At 38.7% G+C, this 16,968-nt stretch overlaps 2 protein-coding genes across 4 annotated transcripts; one reads left to right on the forward strand and one right to left on the reverse strand.

Moving 5' to 3' along the window:
• The first annotated feature begins 7,418 nt into the window (after positions 1–7,418).
• Positions 7,419–14,582, forward strand: LOC108842211 (LEAF RUST 10 DISEASE-RESISTANCE LOCUS RECEPTOR-LIKE PROTEIN KINASE-like 2.5). Of its 2 annotated transcripts, XM_056996763.1 has the most exons (4): positions 7,419–7,630; positions 12,201–12,902; positions 13,097–13,120; positions 13,260–14,582. In XM_056996763.1, the coding sequence occupies exons 1-4, from the start codon at positions 7,480–7,482 to the stop codon at positions 14,378–14,380; spliced, it is 1,998 nt and encodes a 665-aa protein (XP_056852743.1). In that variant the 5' UTR covers positions 7,419–7,479; the 3' UTR covers positions 14,381–14,582. The 2 variants fall into 2 exon arrangements, with proteins under 2 accessions (XP_056852743.1, XP_018470555.2); XM_018615053.2 differs by lacking the exon at positions 7,419–7,630 and having other exon boundaries at positions 11,521–12,902.
• Positions 14,583–14,778: 196 nt separating this feature from the next.
• LOC108841771 (uncharacterized) lies at positions 14,779–16,539 on the reverse strand. Of its 2 annotated transcripts, XM_018614533.2 has the most exons (6): positions 16,370–16,539; positions 15,893–16,229; positions 15,729–15,765; positions 15,403–15,639; positions 15,274–15,321; positions 14,779–15,147 (listed from the first exon to the last, which is right to left on the reverse strand). In XM_018614533.2, the coding sequence occupies exons 2-6, from the start codon at positions 16,198–16,200 to the stop codon at positions 14,965–14,967; spliced, it is 813 nt and encodes a 270-aa protein (XP_018470035.1). In that variant the 5' UTR covers positions 16,201–16,229; positions 16,370–16,539; the 3' UTR covers positions 14,779–14,964. The 2 variants fall into 2 exon arrangements, with proteins under 2 accessions (XP_018470035.1, XP_018470034.1); XM_018614532.2 differs by having other exon boundaries at positions 15,893–16,539.
• Positions 16,540–16,968: the final 429 nt, after the last annotated feature.

A 16,968-nucleotide genomic window follows, 5' to 3' on the forward strand; every position in this document is an offset into this window, starting at 1 on the left:
GTCCATGCAAAGGTTCCGACGTTGCTTTTTAGAAAGTCGATGAGCTCCTTCTTAGTCTCGAGAGGTAGCTCGGATCCGATACTCACTTGCTTTTCAGGATTTGAGTCGTCGATACTAACTTGCTCGGTGAGGTTCTTAGGAGGACTTCGAATATTCTGTTGTATCTCACGACCCTCCTGGATCTGTAATTGCTATCGAGGTGATTCTTTGAGAATTTTGAATCTTCCCAGGTAACAGATCCTGGAGATCTTTTGGTTACCATGCACGGTAGATATCCCTTCAGGTGTCGGGAATTTCACACATTGGTGATAAGTTGAAGCTACTGCTTTCATCTTATGGATCCAAGGTCTTCCTAGGATCACGTGAAACGGGGAAGGTCTGTCGATGGCTACGAAATTCATCATTTTCATGATTCTGCCAGCTATAATTGGGAGCTTAATAGTTCCCAATGAGGTAGCTGTTTTCCGGAAAAGCCTATGAGGCTAGCTTTCTGGTCGACGATTTCGTACTCATCTATTTCCATCCCCTTTAGGGTGTTATAGAAAATGAGGTCGACAGAGCTTCATGTGTCTATCATGAGTTTAAGGACCTCATATCCTGCGATGTTCAGGGTGACGATCAGCGCGTCATCGTGAGGTCTGTCAAGGTTTGAGGTCTCGCTTTCCCAAAAAGAAATCTTAGTATTGGACTTGGGGTTAGGAGCCTTAGGTCCAGTGTTAGACACAGCCTTCCGTACGTGATTCTTAATGGAGTTGACGGAGTCTTGACATATATCTGATCCTCCAAGGATAAAGTTCATCCTCGAGTCAGGGCTCGATTGAGGTAGCGGTTTGCTCAGGAGGGCCTCGATTTGTAGGCTTTTTCCTTGGGGGAGCTTCCCAAGGATCATGTCGACCCTTTTCTTAGGAGCTGGGGGTGGTGAATCGGTCTCTTTTTCAGGAGACCTTTCTTGTTTCGGTGAGGTGTCTCTGGGACCTCTTTTCTGGTAGGGCTGTGGTTTTTGGAGGTCCACACCCTTTATTTCTCCGGCTGTGAATTTAGCTGCCAGTTGTCGTTGGAGGTCCCAACATTCCTCAGTTGAGTGCCCTTTCCGATCGTGATAAGAGCAGTGTTTGTTCTCATCATATCCTTTTGACCAGGGAATTTTGTTTGCTGCGGCGACAGATTTTTCTTCCTTATCTTTCTCGATTGCATAGGAATGTTCTCCCTGGGTCTGATTGTTTCGAGAGTTCCCCTTTTTATGAGGTCCTTTTGCTTCTGAGGCTTCACCTTTCGGGTTATTCTGGGGTTTCTTGTAGAGTTTATCCAGTGCAGCTGTTTCCTCTTCCAAGGTGACGTATCTAGACGCTTTATGAAGAGCATTGTGGATAGTTGGGGGAGGATTGAGCGTTAGCTCCGACCAAAGTTCCGATTTATACCAGAGACCTCTTCTGAGAGCCTCGATGGCGACCTGGTCGTTGGGATTTGAGAGCTTAGTTCTGACTGCTCTGAATTTTTCGATGTAGGCTCGTGGTGAGTCTCCCACTCCCTGTTTGATTTTCCAGAGGTCAGCCTCGGATGCTTGCTTTAGGATATGAGTCGAGTATTGCTTCATGAAAGCGTTGCTTAACTGGTCGAAGCTATCTATCGAATTTGGTTCGAGACCACAGAGAACCATTCGAGGGCTGTTCCGACTAGATTTTCGGCGAATGTCCTGCAGTAACCTGCTTCGCATTCTTCTTTCGTAAAGTGAGCTTTCACGATAGCTAGCCGGAAGGCTCTCAGGTAAGCCTTTGGGTCTGAGGTCCCGTCGTATTCGGGGATCCTAATTTTTCGTGTGTCTCTTATGTAAGAGTTGGCAATTCTGTCAGTGAATGGAGTTCAACAGGTCTCCTCGATCAAGCTCTCGATCTCGGGAGCTGAGCTCGTTGCCTTGTGGACTTGAGCACCCAGCTTTTGGAGAGCTGCGTGAGTCCGCTCCATATATCTACGAACAGTCTCAGGTCCCTCTAGAGGAAGGACAGTCGGGTCATCGTTAGGTACCTGACGAACATGTACCTGGCGAACAGGTCCCTGATGGAATCGTGTTCGATCATTTTTCCAAGTGCTCGGTGGGCTGATTTGCTCACTGGCTATTGGGTTATTTTGACGAGTTAGGTTAGTGGGGCGAGCTGTAGGATCAGCATCCGTCCTTTGATGTTCGCCTGGATTCGTGTTTAGGTTTCTGGCCCGAAACACCGGAGCTGACGTTCTGCCCCCGGACGGGTCGGATACTCCTTCTCCTGACCTAAGAATAGGTGGTGGAGGAGGTAAGCGAGCGCTCTGACCAGTAACCTGATCGGGAATAGAGCTAGTCGATACTATGTTACTTCCCATAACACTGGTGAGGGGTGGACTGAACACGGGAGATGTCCTAGCATGAGGCGTTTGGAAAGCTGGTCCCTGTTCTCCTGATCCAGTGTTATCAAGGGAAAAGTCGAGACATCCTCGAGGGAACGAGGGGTCAGTTATTCGATCTCGGAAGGTCACTCCCAAGCCCTGACGTTGCGGTGGTTGGGTTGTTGCGTTAAGAGATCTAGTGACCTCTTCGAATCGTTGCTGCCGAGCGGCTAGCTGTTGCATTGTATGCTCACCTTCTTGAGCTTTTTCTACCAGCTGCATCATCATGCGACGGATCTCAGAGAGCTGAGCCTCCGTCTGGTTCGGAGCAGGTTGGTGCTGAGGGGTAACGAGGGCTGGGAGCCCTGGATCGATCCCACTGGAGGTTCTCGTTTTGGCTGCTCCAGCACTGTTCATCGAGATACTGTTCATCGAGATACTGTTCATCGAGATACTGTTCTTCCAGTACTGTTCATCCGAGTACTGTTCATCGGGATACTGTTCATCGGGATACTGTTCATCGGGATACTGTTCATCGGGATACTGTTCATCGAGATACTGTTCACCGAGATACTGTTCATCCGAGTACTGTTCATCCGAGTACTGTTCATCGGGATACTGTTCATCGTGACACTATTCAGTGGTTAGATGAATTTGTTGTCTGATCGACTGGATTCATCCTTAAGTTGGAGTAAGGGATTCCATTGTTTCTTCCCCACAGACGGCGCCAATTGTGAGGGATTAAACTCACCTCCTGATTTTAGGTCAGGTTAAGATTTAGGAAAAGGTTAGGGAAAGATAACGTGGGCTGAATCCCGTAATAACTTGTTGAATGAATTTCGATTTGTATTGATGATTTTGATAAAAATGTGATTACAAAAGATGATCTTTGATGATTACAAAGATAATGAGAATGTTACAAAGATAAGAATATTTTCAGAGTATCGTATAGAATATGAGTTGAATCCGGTCCTTTGATCATTGTTTGATGTCTTCTTTAAATAGCCTCAGGTCCCCTTTGGTCGCTACCAACTGGTTCCCGAGATCTCCTCCGTGATTTGAGAGATTTGTAACAGCTTCCCTTTGACCGGGTCCTGCGCCTATTTATTTGTCCACGAGCTACCTCTTTGACCGGGTCCTGCGCCTGTTTACTTGTCAACGAGCTGCCTCTTTTCCTTGACCTCTCTGATGAACATCTCCAGCTCACAGCCTCCGGATCTGACTTAGCTGTTTTTGAAGATTGAATTCATGATGGGCCTTTCACGGCCCGTTATCATTTCTTATTGTCTATCACTAGCTAGGGGGTCATATTTGGGCCCAACACCATCTCCACCTGAATACTTGAAACCTCTGCTATCCAAAAGACTAACTGAGATCAAGTTCTTGGACATAGCTGGAACATGTCTAACTCTGGTTAATGTGCAAACTTTACCACCATGTGCCCTGAGCTTTATAGAACTGATTCCTGCAACATCGCAAGAAAAGTCATTTGCCATCTTGATCTTGCCATCAGTCACTGCCTCATACTCTAAGAACCATTCTTTCCTTGGACACATATGATAAGATGCTCCTGTGTCTAGAACCCACACATCCCTAGAATGTGTATTTCCATGAGCAACTAGAGCAATATCGTCATCAGACTTAGCTTCATTCTCTGCTACAGCAGCGGAATCAGCTTGTTTCTTCTTAGGACAATCAGATTTCCAATGTCCTTTTTCATTGCAATAATTGCAAATATCAGTTGGTTTAGGACCCTTTGAGAATGACCTTTTATCTTTCGACCTCTTGTCTTTCCCATAGTCCTTTCCACCACCTACAAACAACCCAGAAGCTTGATCGTCTGTACTAGAACCAGATGCCTTGTGACGCAACTCCCTACTGTGAAGTGCCGACCTGACTTCCTCCAAACTCACTGTATTCTTACTCCCTATGAATGACTGAACAAAGTTCTCATAGGAGTTTGGTAGTGAAACCAACAAAATCAGCACCGCATCCTCATCCTCCACCTTAACATCAATATTCCTCAGATCCAACATAATGGAATTTAGACTTTCAAGGTGATCCTGAAGCTGTGTAGCTTCTTGCATCCTCAAAGCGAAGAGACGTTGTTTCAGAAGTAACTTCTTAGTCAGAGACTTTGTCATATATAGACTCTCTAACTTCGACCACAAACCAGCTGCAGCATCAACACCAGAAACTTCGATGATGATCTCATCTGCCAGACACAACAAAATAGTTGAAAACGCCTTTTCTTCAATAATCTCCATCTCAGCTGTAACAGATTCAACCTTCTTCCCTGACAACGGTGCCCAAAGACCTTGTTGCTTCAGCAACGCCTTCATCTTGATTTGCCAGAGACTGAAACTGTTTCTTCCAGTAAACTTGTCAATCTTCAAGTTCATCCCTGACATCTTCTCACCAGATTCAACCTGAAGCTCTGATACCAATTGTTGGGATCGTCAAAGCCCATGTCCAACTCTATATTGTCCATTAGTACGATATTGTTCACTTTGGGCCTTAATGGCAAGCCCGCATGGATTTACTCTTGGTTTCCATCCCAAAAGGCCTCGTACTATTAAAGTTGGACATCTCTTTATATACTAGACACTCTTTGTCTAATTTTCTAATGTGGGACTTAGTTTGTTATCTCACATTTACCCCCTCAAACTAAGGATCACATTCATCTCGTGTCCCACAACTGACTTTCAGGATCTTTTGACTTGATCTCTGCCACACACACCTCTCATCGTTCCTAACTCATAGGATATACCCATTCATCTCTCGAAGGGTATTTAGGTCTTTTTGCAGATTTTTCGTCAACTGCTCTGATACCATTCTGTTGTGACGGATGTGAGAAGATATAGATTAACAGATGAATGAATAAGAATGATTGACACAGAGATTTAACGTGGTTAACCCTTAGGGTTTATTCCACGGGCAAAGAAAGTACTTTATTGATGGAGGCTAGATTTTCAGAGTATAATTCGTGCTACACAATAGGGTAAAACCCTAGATGTATATATAAGAAAGTCTTTAATGAAACTTTCCATATTTCTCGGATTTGGGTACTATCGACCGATACGACAACACGTCTATCGATCGATACTCCCCTTTCATATATCGCCCGATCCATGACGTCTGGATCGCTCGATATAACTCAGCTCGCAGATTCAAGGCATATTTCAACAGCTTTAACAACGAGACATCTATAATAATATCTAACCATCTGTACGATGTTCTCCATATAGATCAAACATCTAAGACTCTTAGACTTGCCAAAGCAGAGCTTCGAGGTTCTTTTTGCACCGCTACATTCACAAGCACAACCTTGCCTTCCGAAATCTTTGAGCTTTCACAAACCTCTCAGAGCCTCACCGTTTTCTACCTCTGCGACCGTAACATTTGGTACAGCTCGAGTTATACATGTCCTTATAGAGGTCCTGTCTCAGTGTCTAAAAACCTTGATTACCACAAATCCTGCCAAGACAGTTTCACAATTAACGTTCCCAAGAGCTACATACCGGAAGAGAGAGTTGAATCTGAAACATTTGGAAAATGCTTTGCATGAAGGGTTTGATGTGAAAGTGAAGATTGATGAGCAACCATGTGAAGAATGTTTATTTTCTCATGGAATCTGCGGCTTCCAAAATACCAAGCAGATCTGTTGCAAGAGTGACTCATCATCAAGATGCAACACACTCCATCTACCTCGAAGTAAGTTTCTCATACATCATCATTCCATCTTCTTTTAACAACTTTTAACTAGAGTTGCGTCAACAATAAACAAAAACTAGGATGGTTATTCATTCTCCTTGATTGTTTATATTTTCTAAAAAAAAAAATTCTCATTCTGCAAACCTTTTTCTACTCTCTCGCAGCATATCAATCTGACTGCAAAAAAAATTCTCTTGCTAGCTTTCTTTTCTTTTCTTTTCTTGGCTCTTACGGATTAGTTACTATATATTTTGTCTCGACCTTCATTTGTTGATTTTTACACATTAGTCACATCGCATAGCTTACTAGTGAGCTTCAAAGAGAAGGTGACGCTCTTTCATTTAATGCGTATACTTCTTAATTTTATCCCCAGTCAGTTCCAGTAGTAAATGGTCATTGACTCATTGTGACTTATTTCACACTCCATTTCTCAGAAGTTTCTTATAGATTCTCTATGGCAGAAAAAAACAACAATGACGGAAAGGGACTGCGTGCTGGTCCCTTGTGCGAAAATTCCAACCACATGACTTTGAAGTCGTCGTACAGAAACATATAACAATAATAATATATCGAACAAGGACCCAACTTTGTCTAGTGCAAAGTGGGAACTCATTTTATATTCTATAAACAATGAAGAAAAAATAAGAAAATAAATTTACTGACTGCACGAAAAGTTTATACTAATAAAGCGGAAACCATCCAACAATGTATGTAAATATATCAACTATACAAATTTTATTTTAATACATGCCACATGTGGGAAAATGAGCATTTAAATCATCAACTATTTGAAATCAGCAAGTTTAATCTCGAATTATCAGTTGCATGATTTTATTCCTCAATTAATAGTTGACTTGGTAAATTAATGACCGAAAAAGTTAGCCGTAAAATCATAAATGATCACTACAAGAAAACATGTGTTTTCCGACCACATTTTGCGACTAAAATGGTAGTCGCAAAAATCAACGACTAAATTTCGACTATTTTGTGACTAAATAGTGACGAAGAAATATTAGTCGTATATCAGTTGGAAAATGGGGACTAAGGAATATAGTCGCAAAACAGTCATAAAAATAACGACTGATCTACTACTAAAAAATGGTCGGGGAATATTAGTCGTTGATTAGTCGTAAAATCAGTGACTATTTTGCGACTGAACGTTTGGTCATAAATCGGTCGCAAAATAGTTGGGAAAAACCGGTACAACACGTGGTAAACATTGTTTAGTCGGTGTACCTAATTTTTATTTGCAGTCGGAATTTAGTCGCATATTAGTCGCAATATTTTTTATATATATATACAGCCTATTGTCGTTTTATTCTCTTCTCACTCATACAAAAAAAAAAAGAAATCGAACAAAAATTGAAAAAAAAAATCATAAAAACGAGAGTTTTAAGTTGTTGTATAATGTCTGGACATTACAATTATTCAAATTTTCGAGAGTGGATGTATAAGAGGATCGATGAGGAAACGGGAAAATTTTCGGAAGAGTTCATAGCGGGGGTGGAACAATTTATGACATTCGCAAACAGCCAGTCTCTAACACAAAGCAATGGCGGTAAGTTTTTCTGTCCGTGTGCTGTTTGTCAGAACGATAATTTTCTCCCGGGAACAAAAATTTGGAGACATATATATAATAGAGGATTTATGCCAGACTATTATTTTTGGTATAAACATGGAGAAGAAATTGATATCGCATTAGGAACGAGTTATGTTGATCCGACACATTTAAGTGGTAGTGATCAAGAAGTTGGTAATGAGGATAATTATGTGGATATGATGAATGATGCATTTCGGGATAATGTGAGTTTTGAAAACTATCAAGAGAATGATAGTTTTCAGAATGTAGTAGACCCGCAACGCAACCATTCGAAGAAGTTCTACGATTTGTTAGAAGGAGCACAAAATCCTTTGTATGATGGTTGTCGTGAAGGGCAGTCACAATTATCCTTAGCTGCTCGGGTCTTGCAAAACAGTGAAAAATGTGTGGATTCAGTATGTCAAATGTTGACAGACTATTTACCAGAAGGAAACACAGCAATTGATTCACACTACGAGACCGAGAAGTTGATGCGCAATTTAGGACTCCCATATCATGCAATTGATGTTTGTATTAACAATTGTATGATCTTCTGGAAAGAAGATGAAAAGTGGGAAGAGTGTCAATTTTGTGGTGCAGCAAGATGGAAGCCTAAAGACAAAAGACGCAGAACCAAAGTACCATATAGTCGTATGTGGTATCTACCTATAGCTGACAGGCTGAAGAGAATGTATCAAAGCAAGAAGACAGCAGCAGCAATGAGATGGCATGCTGAGCACAAAGCAAAGAAGGGGGAAATGTGTCATCCATCTGATGCGGCGGAATGGAAAAATTTTCAAGATATACATCCCAAGTTTGCCGAAGAACCTCGTAACGTTTATCTTGGATTATGTACTGATGGATTCAATCCATTTGGGATGTCTCGTAATCATTCATTGTGGCCCGTGATCCTGACTCCATATAATCTACCCCCTGATATGTGCATGAATACATAGTATTTGTTTCTTACAATTCTGAATTCTGGACCAAATCATCCGCGAGCTAGTCTTGATATCTTCCTTAAACCTTTGATCGGCGAGTTAAAAGAATTGTGGTCAACTGGGGTTGAAGCATACGATGTGTCATTGAATCAAAATTTTAATCTAAAAGCTGTGTTACTATGGACGATAAGCGATTTTCCAGCGTATGGCATGCTATCAGGATGGACGACCCATGGTAAATTGGCTTGTCTAATTTGCATGGAAGATACAAAGGCTTTTTATCTACCTAATGGAAGGAAGACGTGTTGGTTTGATTGTCATCGCAGATTTCTTCCTCATGATCATCCACTAAGGAAAAATAAAAAGGACTTCTTGAAGGGCAAAAGCGCGGTAAATGAATTTCCACCTGATTCTTTGACTGGTGAGCAAGTTTATTCAGAGCGGTTATCGGGTGTCAATCCACCGAAAACTAGCGTTTGCGGTGGAAATGGTCATGAAAAGAAGAAGCCAGGTTATGGGAAGTATCATAACTGGCACAAGGAAAGCATTTTTTGGGAGTTGCCATACTGGAAGGATCTGATACTCCGATATAATCTTGATGTGATGCATATAGAGAAGAATTTTTTTGACAACATCATCAATACTCTTATGAATGTCAAGGGCAAATCGAAAGACACAATTAAGTCAAGATTGGATATGGCAATATTTTGTGATCGGCCACACTTACATGTTGATACTGCTGGTCAAGCTCCATTTCCTCCTTACATGCTGGACGAAGATGAAAAAAAACGTTTATTGGAATGTGTGAAACATGCAGTTAAATTTCCAGACAGATATGCTTCAGACTTAGCTAATTGTGTTGATTTAGAGAACAATAAATTTCTGGTATGAAGAGTCATGACTGCCATGTTTTTATGGAGCGACTACTTCCGTTTATCTTTTCAGAACTCCTAGACCAAAACGTTCATCTTGCGCTTTCAGGTACTAATTAGCTATTGTTTTATTTATTTTGAATGAAACATCTTTATAATTATAGTAGATATTACTAAGAAATGCATTTTGAATATTGTAGCGGTTGGAGTATTTTTCCGCGACCTCTGCTCGAGAACCTTACAGAAAAATCACGTCCAAATGCTTAAACGGAATATTGTTTTGATCATCTGCAATTTGGAGAAGATCTTCCCACCATTATTTTTTGACGTCATGGAGCACTTACCTATACATCTCCCCTACGAAGCTGAACTAGGAGGACCTGTGCAATATAGGTGGATGTATGTTCATGAAAGGAATTTCAAAAAATTGAAAGCGAAAACAAAAAACAAAAGATTTGCGGCTGGCTCGATTGTTGAGTCATATATCAACGATGAGATAGCTTACTTCTCAGAGCACTACTTTGCTGACCATATACAAACGAAATCAAGGTTAACGCTATCATTATTACTCTATTTCAATTTTATGTCTATTTGCATGCTTTTAATTTAAAAATGTGCATTAAACTTGAAAACTTTGAAATTTCCAAATTCAAATCTTTAGATTCAAATCTTTAACTTTAACTGAAGATGATTTTTCATGACGGAAAAACGGTTTCTGGTGATATTTTTTCGTGATTGCATCGGATACCGCTTTCCGTCATCGGAAACCGTTTTCCGTCATCAGAAATCGTCTTCACTCAAAGTTAAAGATTTGAATTTGGAGATTTTGTTTCTTTCAAATTCAATGCCGGAGATAATTGATATAAAACTAACGAGAATCGTTTATGACTTCACAATTGACTTTTTCGATCACTAATTTGCCAAATCAATTGTTAGTTGGGGAATAAAATCATGCAATTGATAGTTCGGGATTAAACTTGTCAATTTCAAATAGTTGAGGATTTAAATGATTATTTTCCCTGCCACATGTACAAAGTAAATACTAATATGGTGGCAACATTACAATCGGGTTTAATTGATCTTAATTTAAATTAATGGAGTCAATCTGTAATTTATAAAATTTAATAAACTTAGTTGATTTTATTAATAAGATTAATAATTATTAAATTTAATATAATTAATAATTTATTAAACTTAATAAACAAAATAATTTTTAAAACTTAATCAAATTATTAAACTTAATTGATTTTATTAATACAATTAACAATTATTAAACTTAATAAATTGAATACTTTATTAAAATTTATAAATTAATCATAAACTTAATAAACATAATAATTTAATAAATTTATTAAACTTAGTAAATTTATAATTTAATATAAATTTAATAAATTCATAATTTAATATAAATTTAATAAATTCATAATTTTGATAAATTTAATAAATTTAATATAAATTTAATTAATTTTATAAATCTATTAAACTTTTTTCTTAAGTTTATTAAGTTTAAATTATTAATTTTATAAAGTTTAAATAATTATAAATTTTACTAATAAAGTCAATTAAATTTATTAAGTTTAATAACTTTATTAAGTTTAAAATTAATTAATTAATTTTAGATTTTATTATGTTTAGGAATCCATATATTTATTAAGTTTATTAAGTTTAATAAATTATTAATTTTATTAAGTTTAATAATTATTAAATTTATAAATAAAATTAATTAAATTTATAAAGTTTCATAAACTACAGATTGATCCCATTAATTTAAAGATCAATTAAACTCATCTTAAATTCAATTGTCATGTTACCATCATATTATCATTTACTTCTTACATGTGTCATGTATATTAACGTAAAATTCATGTAGTTAGGAAACTTCTTTACAAAAATAATCGTTTAAATCACTATTCATTTTCATCATTTACCCATGATTTTTGCATCTTATAAACCTTTTCTTTTGTTATTGGTAAAACAAAATATAAAATGGATCTTAATAGTATCTCAAACATATTAGAAAATAAAATTTGAAGTTTTGTTTCTTAATTATAAACAAATAAATAGAAAATTAACTTTTAAAACTGATAAACAGGTATTAGTTTCGAAAAAATTATAGTTTTAATCATAAATTATTTTAAAATTCTATTTATTTAATGATTTAGGACCTATAATTTTCATTTTGTATTGGATCTATAATATCTCAGGACCGGCACTGACTATAAAACACCAGAAAAACATATTAAAAACGATAATAAGTGAAGGCTTGGTCAAAAGGACCAAACACAGGTTCCTTTTGTTTCAATTCTTAACAAAACTAAGAGCATCCGCAACGGAGATCCTTAAGAGAGAGTTTTTAGGGACAAAATAATTAAATAATTGGTAGGTTCCACCAAAATTAAGGTTTCGATCCTTAAAATCCTTAAATAAGGATCAATCCTTAAAGAATCTTTAACACGCGTCGGTCCGCGATTGGTTCATATATTTTTTTATTTTAATCTGAAGAAAGAAAAACGAATAATAATTAAAAATTCTAAAATATTATTCATAAGGACTCTTCTTCTTGAGACGAGACTCAGATGCTCTTAAGACATTCACCATTTCCTTTGTATTTTCTTTTTTCACCATTTTCCTACTTGACCTCCAATACAATGATCAATCTCTTTATGTCCCCCCAAAAAATTATGTTCTATAGAATCATATGGATGCTGTTTGTGATACCTTCTTGTGTTTTCTCAGCTAATGAGCTTCACAGACTCTGCAGTCAACCGTTTACCTGCGGCAATCAGAACGGTCTCTTGTACCCTTTCTGGACATCTGAAAGAAAAGACTGTGGCCACCCTGACTTCGAGCTCAACTGTAGTAGCGGATTCGCAGAGCTTAGTATCTCCTCCGTGAAGTTTAGAATCTTAGAGGCGAATTATGAATCTCGTTTCATAAGACTAGCAAGATCGGATTATATCGGCGATCTTTGTCCCAAAGATCCTTTAAACGTGCCATTCGACGAAAGCGTCCTTCCACTTGTTCCTAACACCACTCAGCTAACAATTTACTACGACTGCAATCAAGACTTCTCAGGGTATGTTTCTACTTACGTTAGAGCGCTTGCTTGTGATGATGGTGATGGCAAAGGAAATTATTATGTAACGAGAAACCTCTCTTCCCCTCTGCTTCAAGGAAGTCGTGGTGTTTTTAACGATTTCAGAGTATTTTGCGATAAGAACGTCAGTATTCCTGCAAATGGTCCCGCGCTGACCACACTGCAGACATCTTCAAGCAGAGATAATCTAAAGAAGGCTCTCGAAGAGGGTTTCGAGCTTGGACTTAACCAGGAATGTTCGAGGTGCTTAGCCCTTCAGGGTGCTTGTGGATATAATCGGACCTCAAGTACATTCACCTGCTATTACATAGTCGAGCCCAATGACCGTACCAGGAAAAAAGGTAAGATTTGTTTCCTACATGCATGTTTTAAATCCCAAATGTTCATCCCACAAGTACCACCGTTTATCCCTCTCCCAAATCTCTCACCCACCGACCAAACAGAAGGTTTCAACTATTAATGTTTCCATTAAGATCCATAGTTCTTTATTTAGACCGAACTGACCTTTTTTTCTAATGCCATTCAATTAATGCAGGTGTCTCTCCTGGAGCTATAGCAGGTACTTACCCTTCTCCTCATCATTCAATAAGCATGATTCAGTGATTTGATTACCATATACCACATGCAACACAAGTATAGACCCCTATAGACACCAGCACAATCTTCCTTTGAAACCTTGTTTTTGTTTTCATCTGTAGGAATTGAGTATGCTTCCGGATCGGTGGCCATCATTCTTATAGCCGGAGGTTTGTTCTGCCTTATAAGCCAGCGAAGGAAGACATCAGAAGTTCCTAGACAACTTAATCTAAAGGCCCTTATTCCACTAGAACACTATAGCTACGCGCAAGTAAAGAGAATTACAAAGTCATTTGCAGAAGTCATTGGGAAAGGAGGATTTGGCACTGTGTATAGAGGAACCCTTTGTGATGGCCGCAAGGTTGCTGTCAAAGTCTTGAATGATACAACGGGTAACGGTGAAGACTTCGTTAACGAAGTTGCAAGCATGAGCAAGACATCTCATGTCAACATTGTTACCTTGCTAGGATTCTGTGCTGAAGGTACCAAGAGAGCGATTCTTTACGAATTTTTGGAAAATGGATCTCTCGATAAGTTCATCTCAAGCAAGAGATCATCAGATATGGATTGGACGGAACTATATGGAATCGCATTAGGCGTTGCTCGTGGTCTAGAGTACTTGCACCACGGATGCAGAACAAGGATTGTGCATTTCGACATCAAACCACAGAATGTACTCTTAGATGGCAATCTTTGTCCCAAAGTTTCAGACTTTGGCCTTGCTAAGCTCTGCGAGAGGAAAGAAAGCATCTTGTCACTACTAGACACAAGAGGTACGATTGGATACATTGCACCCGAAGTGTTTTCAAGAGTATACGGTAGAGTGTCACACAAGTCAGATGTGTATAGCTATGGAATGTTGGTTCTTGAGATGATAGGAGCAAGAAACAAAACATCAACTGGAGACACTGCATCTAGCGCAAGCTCAGTGTACTTTCCCGAATGGATCTATAAGGATCTTGAGAAGGGACACAGTGGAACGCCTACCGGGGATGGAATCAGCAATGAAGAAGAGGAGATAGCAAAGAAGATGACACTGGTGGGTCTCTGGTGTGTTCAATATTCCCCTTCAGATCGTCCATCCATGAATAGAGTTGTAGAGATGATGGAAGGAAGTCTAGATGCTCTTGAAGTCCCTCCTAGGCCTGTTCTACAAATCCCCACAGCGCCTCTTCCAGAATCTTCTACGGTTTCAGAGGACATTTCAGTTTACACAGAAGTATGTTCACTAAATATTGCATAAAGACGAGAGGCTAGATTCAACTAGAAGATACCCTAACTATTGTGTCAGAGTTATCTGGTTCTGGTAACTACAAAGACGAAACTACTACTCCCTCTGTTGTTTTTTTTAAGATGTATGTTTTGGAGTTTTCACACATATTAAGAAAACACATTAATCATGCATTGTTTTTAGAAATTATCAAATTTCAATGCATTTTAACCAATAGTCTTTCAATAAATTCAATTAATTTTATTGAAAATTGCAATTTTTATATAGAAAACATAAAAAATACATCTTTTTGAAACAAATATTTTTTCCAGAACATGCATCTTTTAAAAACAGAGGGAGTATTATATAATGTGGTATTCAGGTAAAAATTGTATAAAGAAAGAAATATCACTAAACCTATTAAATTTAAATCACATAAGCAGTAAATATATTTATCGATGAAATGCAGTATACCAGTCTAAATTCCACATAGACACATTATAATACTATACACCATCTATCAACGCTCCTCTGGGATTTTTTCATGCTTATTACTTTTCTACTGACTTCGCCAGCCAACTTGTCTAGAATGTTTCTAGAAACCCCTCGAAAATAACTCATTTCCCCGCTTGTTTGTTGGCAAGTGATGCAACAAATTTCTTCAGATGTTTAATGAAATCTGGATACAGTTCAAGGTCGCAGTGCCCACCTCCACTTATCCACAGAGGTTCATACTTCTCTTTGCTGAGTTCCCAGAGCCGTTTACCATGAGAATAATCAACCACTTCATCCGCAGTTCCCTGAAAAGACCAACATAATACTTAACTTCCTAGATAAATGCATAACAGTCACTTTCGTCATGCAAAGGGAGGCAAGGCAACAAAAGCCAATGCAACGAAAAGTAGTCAGATGATGTTGTCACTTACATGGATTACTAATACAGGACATGCTACTGAACCGATCTTGTCAATATTCTGTAAAAAAAAACATGGAAATGCACAGGTGAGCAGCCAGCAGCTAAAAAATTTAACCAAAATTAACATCCAGTAAATCACCTTGTAAATGTCAAACCAATATGTACATTTAACAGGATACAAAACCCTCATCCCAGAGAGAATAGGACACTGTAAAACCACGCCTCTCAAGTTAGGTGTGCGGGAGGCAAGATCAACGGTAGGTCCACTACCAACAGATTGACCATATAATATAAGTTGATCGTCTCTCACGCCGTAGTTTTCCTTGAGGCATTTATACGATGCTTCTATATCAGCATATGTATTAGACTCGCTTGCCTGATTCAAATACCAATTCATACCCCAATTAAAAAGAAAAACAACCCATAAAGTTTACGCCTTTATTAGTAGTAATCTCGTGACTTTACCTGTCCTGTAGACTGACCATAACCAGAATAATCATACCTGATCAGACAACAATGGTAATGAATCAAACACAGAGAGAGACTCAAGATAGTTAAAGATTACATCTTTCTTGCTAAAGACTCAAACTTTGCAAGGAAGATGTAATCTTTAAATTGAGAGTGTTTACCCCATAAGGTTGACGCGGAGGCGATTGCTGAGCTCGACGAAAAGCTCGAACATTTGTCCCACGTCGGCGGCGTTACCATGAGAATACAGAATCGTGGTGCCGTTGGCTTTGGAGTGTTTGACATAAACAGCCACGATCTCGTTCCCGCAGCGTGTCCGGAGCTTGAGGACGTCGACGTCGTCGCGCCGTGGGATTTCGGGGATGTACAGACGTCCGCCGCAGCTTTCGTCGGCCACCACCTCGTAGGACGGTGGCGTTGGTGGGAAGAAAGCGAATTTAGCGGCGATTGATGACGTCACCCCTCCCATATAATTTTCTTTTTAACTTTCTCCAAGATCTTATGGAGAAAAGGACAAAGACAAAAGATAAACAAACAGAGACGAATTGTAGGATTGAAGAAAAGGAGAAAGAACGAAAATTGAGCAAAAATTAATGGATGAAAAGGGAGAGGAGAGGAGGAGGAGGAGGAGGAAGCACCACGGCGCGTGAGATATCTAAGGAGGCGCGTGTGGAACGATGGGTGAAAGGGCTGAGAGGTTGAGAATATCCCCTTTGTCAGAGCTCAAAAAGAAAGTCAAAGTCTCAGCGATTAATCTTAGGTGGATGAAGGCTGGCCATACACAGCTATCTTTTCGTATCCCCTCTAGTTTATAAGAAAATAAAGCGAAAAAAAAACATGGCCGTTTTAAGATTTTTTACTAATTAAATATAAATTGATGATTTTTTTTTTCTTTATGTTGGGGGATCATGAGAGCATCTTTAATAGGATAAGTGGAGGGATATAGTTTAAATGTGAAGAATTAAGAAAATAAAATAGAATGTGAAGTTTAGTGCTATGTCATTCTAATAACTCCACCAAAACACTTCTTGTGGAAGACCTTGAGATACACATCTCTATCACTATTTCAATTTTTTTCCTTTTATTATACTACCCTAAGATGTGTTGAAATACACCAATAAAAATTTACACCAATAAAGATGCGCTAATTACACTGGTCTCTCTACACCAAAGGCCTTACACAGCTATCTTTTCTTTAACCCTATACAAAAGGTCTAACATCCAAATAATCAATGAA

The sequence above is a fragment of the Raphanus sativus genome, chromosome 2 (assembly GCF_000801105.2).
Source record: "Raphanus sativus cultivar WK10039 chromosome 2, ASM80110v3, whole genome shotgun sequence".
NCBI lineage: Eukaryota > Viridiplantae > Streptophyta > Magnoliopsida > Brassicales > Brassicaceae > Raphanus > Raphanus sativus.

Excerpts from the sequence above, each read along its gene's own strand:
- LOC108842211 (XM_018615053.2), top strand. The coding sequence starts at position 12,041 with ATGCTCTTAAGACATTCACCATTTCCTTTGTATTTTCTTTTTTCACCA. Across the intron at positions 12,903-13,096 it reads TGACCGTACCAGGAAAAAAG|GTGTCTCTCCTGGAGCTATA; the intron begins GTAAGATTTGTT and ends CAATTAATGCAG. Across the intron at positions 13,121-13,259 it reads CTCTCCTGGAGCTATAGCAG|GAATTGAGTATGCTTCCGGA; the intron begins GTACTTACCCTT and ends TTTCATCTGTAG.
- LOC108841771 (XM_018614533.2), bottom strand. The coding sequence starts at position 16,200 with ATGGGAGGGGTGACGTCATCAATCGCCGCTAAATTCGCTTTCTTCCCA. Across the intron at positions 15,766-15,892 it reads CTCCGCGTCAACCTTATGGG|GTATGATTATTCTGGTTATG; the intron begins GTAAACACTCTC and ends TTGTCTGATCAG. Across the intron at positions 15,640-15,728 it reads ATGGTCAGTCTACAGGACAG|GCAAGCGAGTCTAATACATA; the intron begins GTAAAGTCACGA and ends TATTTGAATCAG.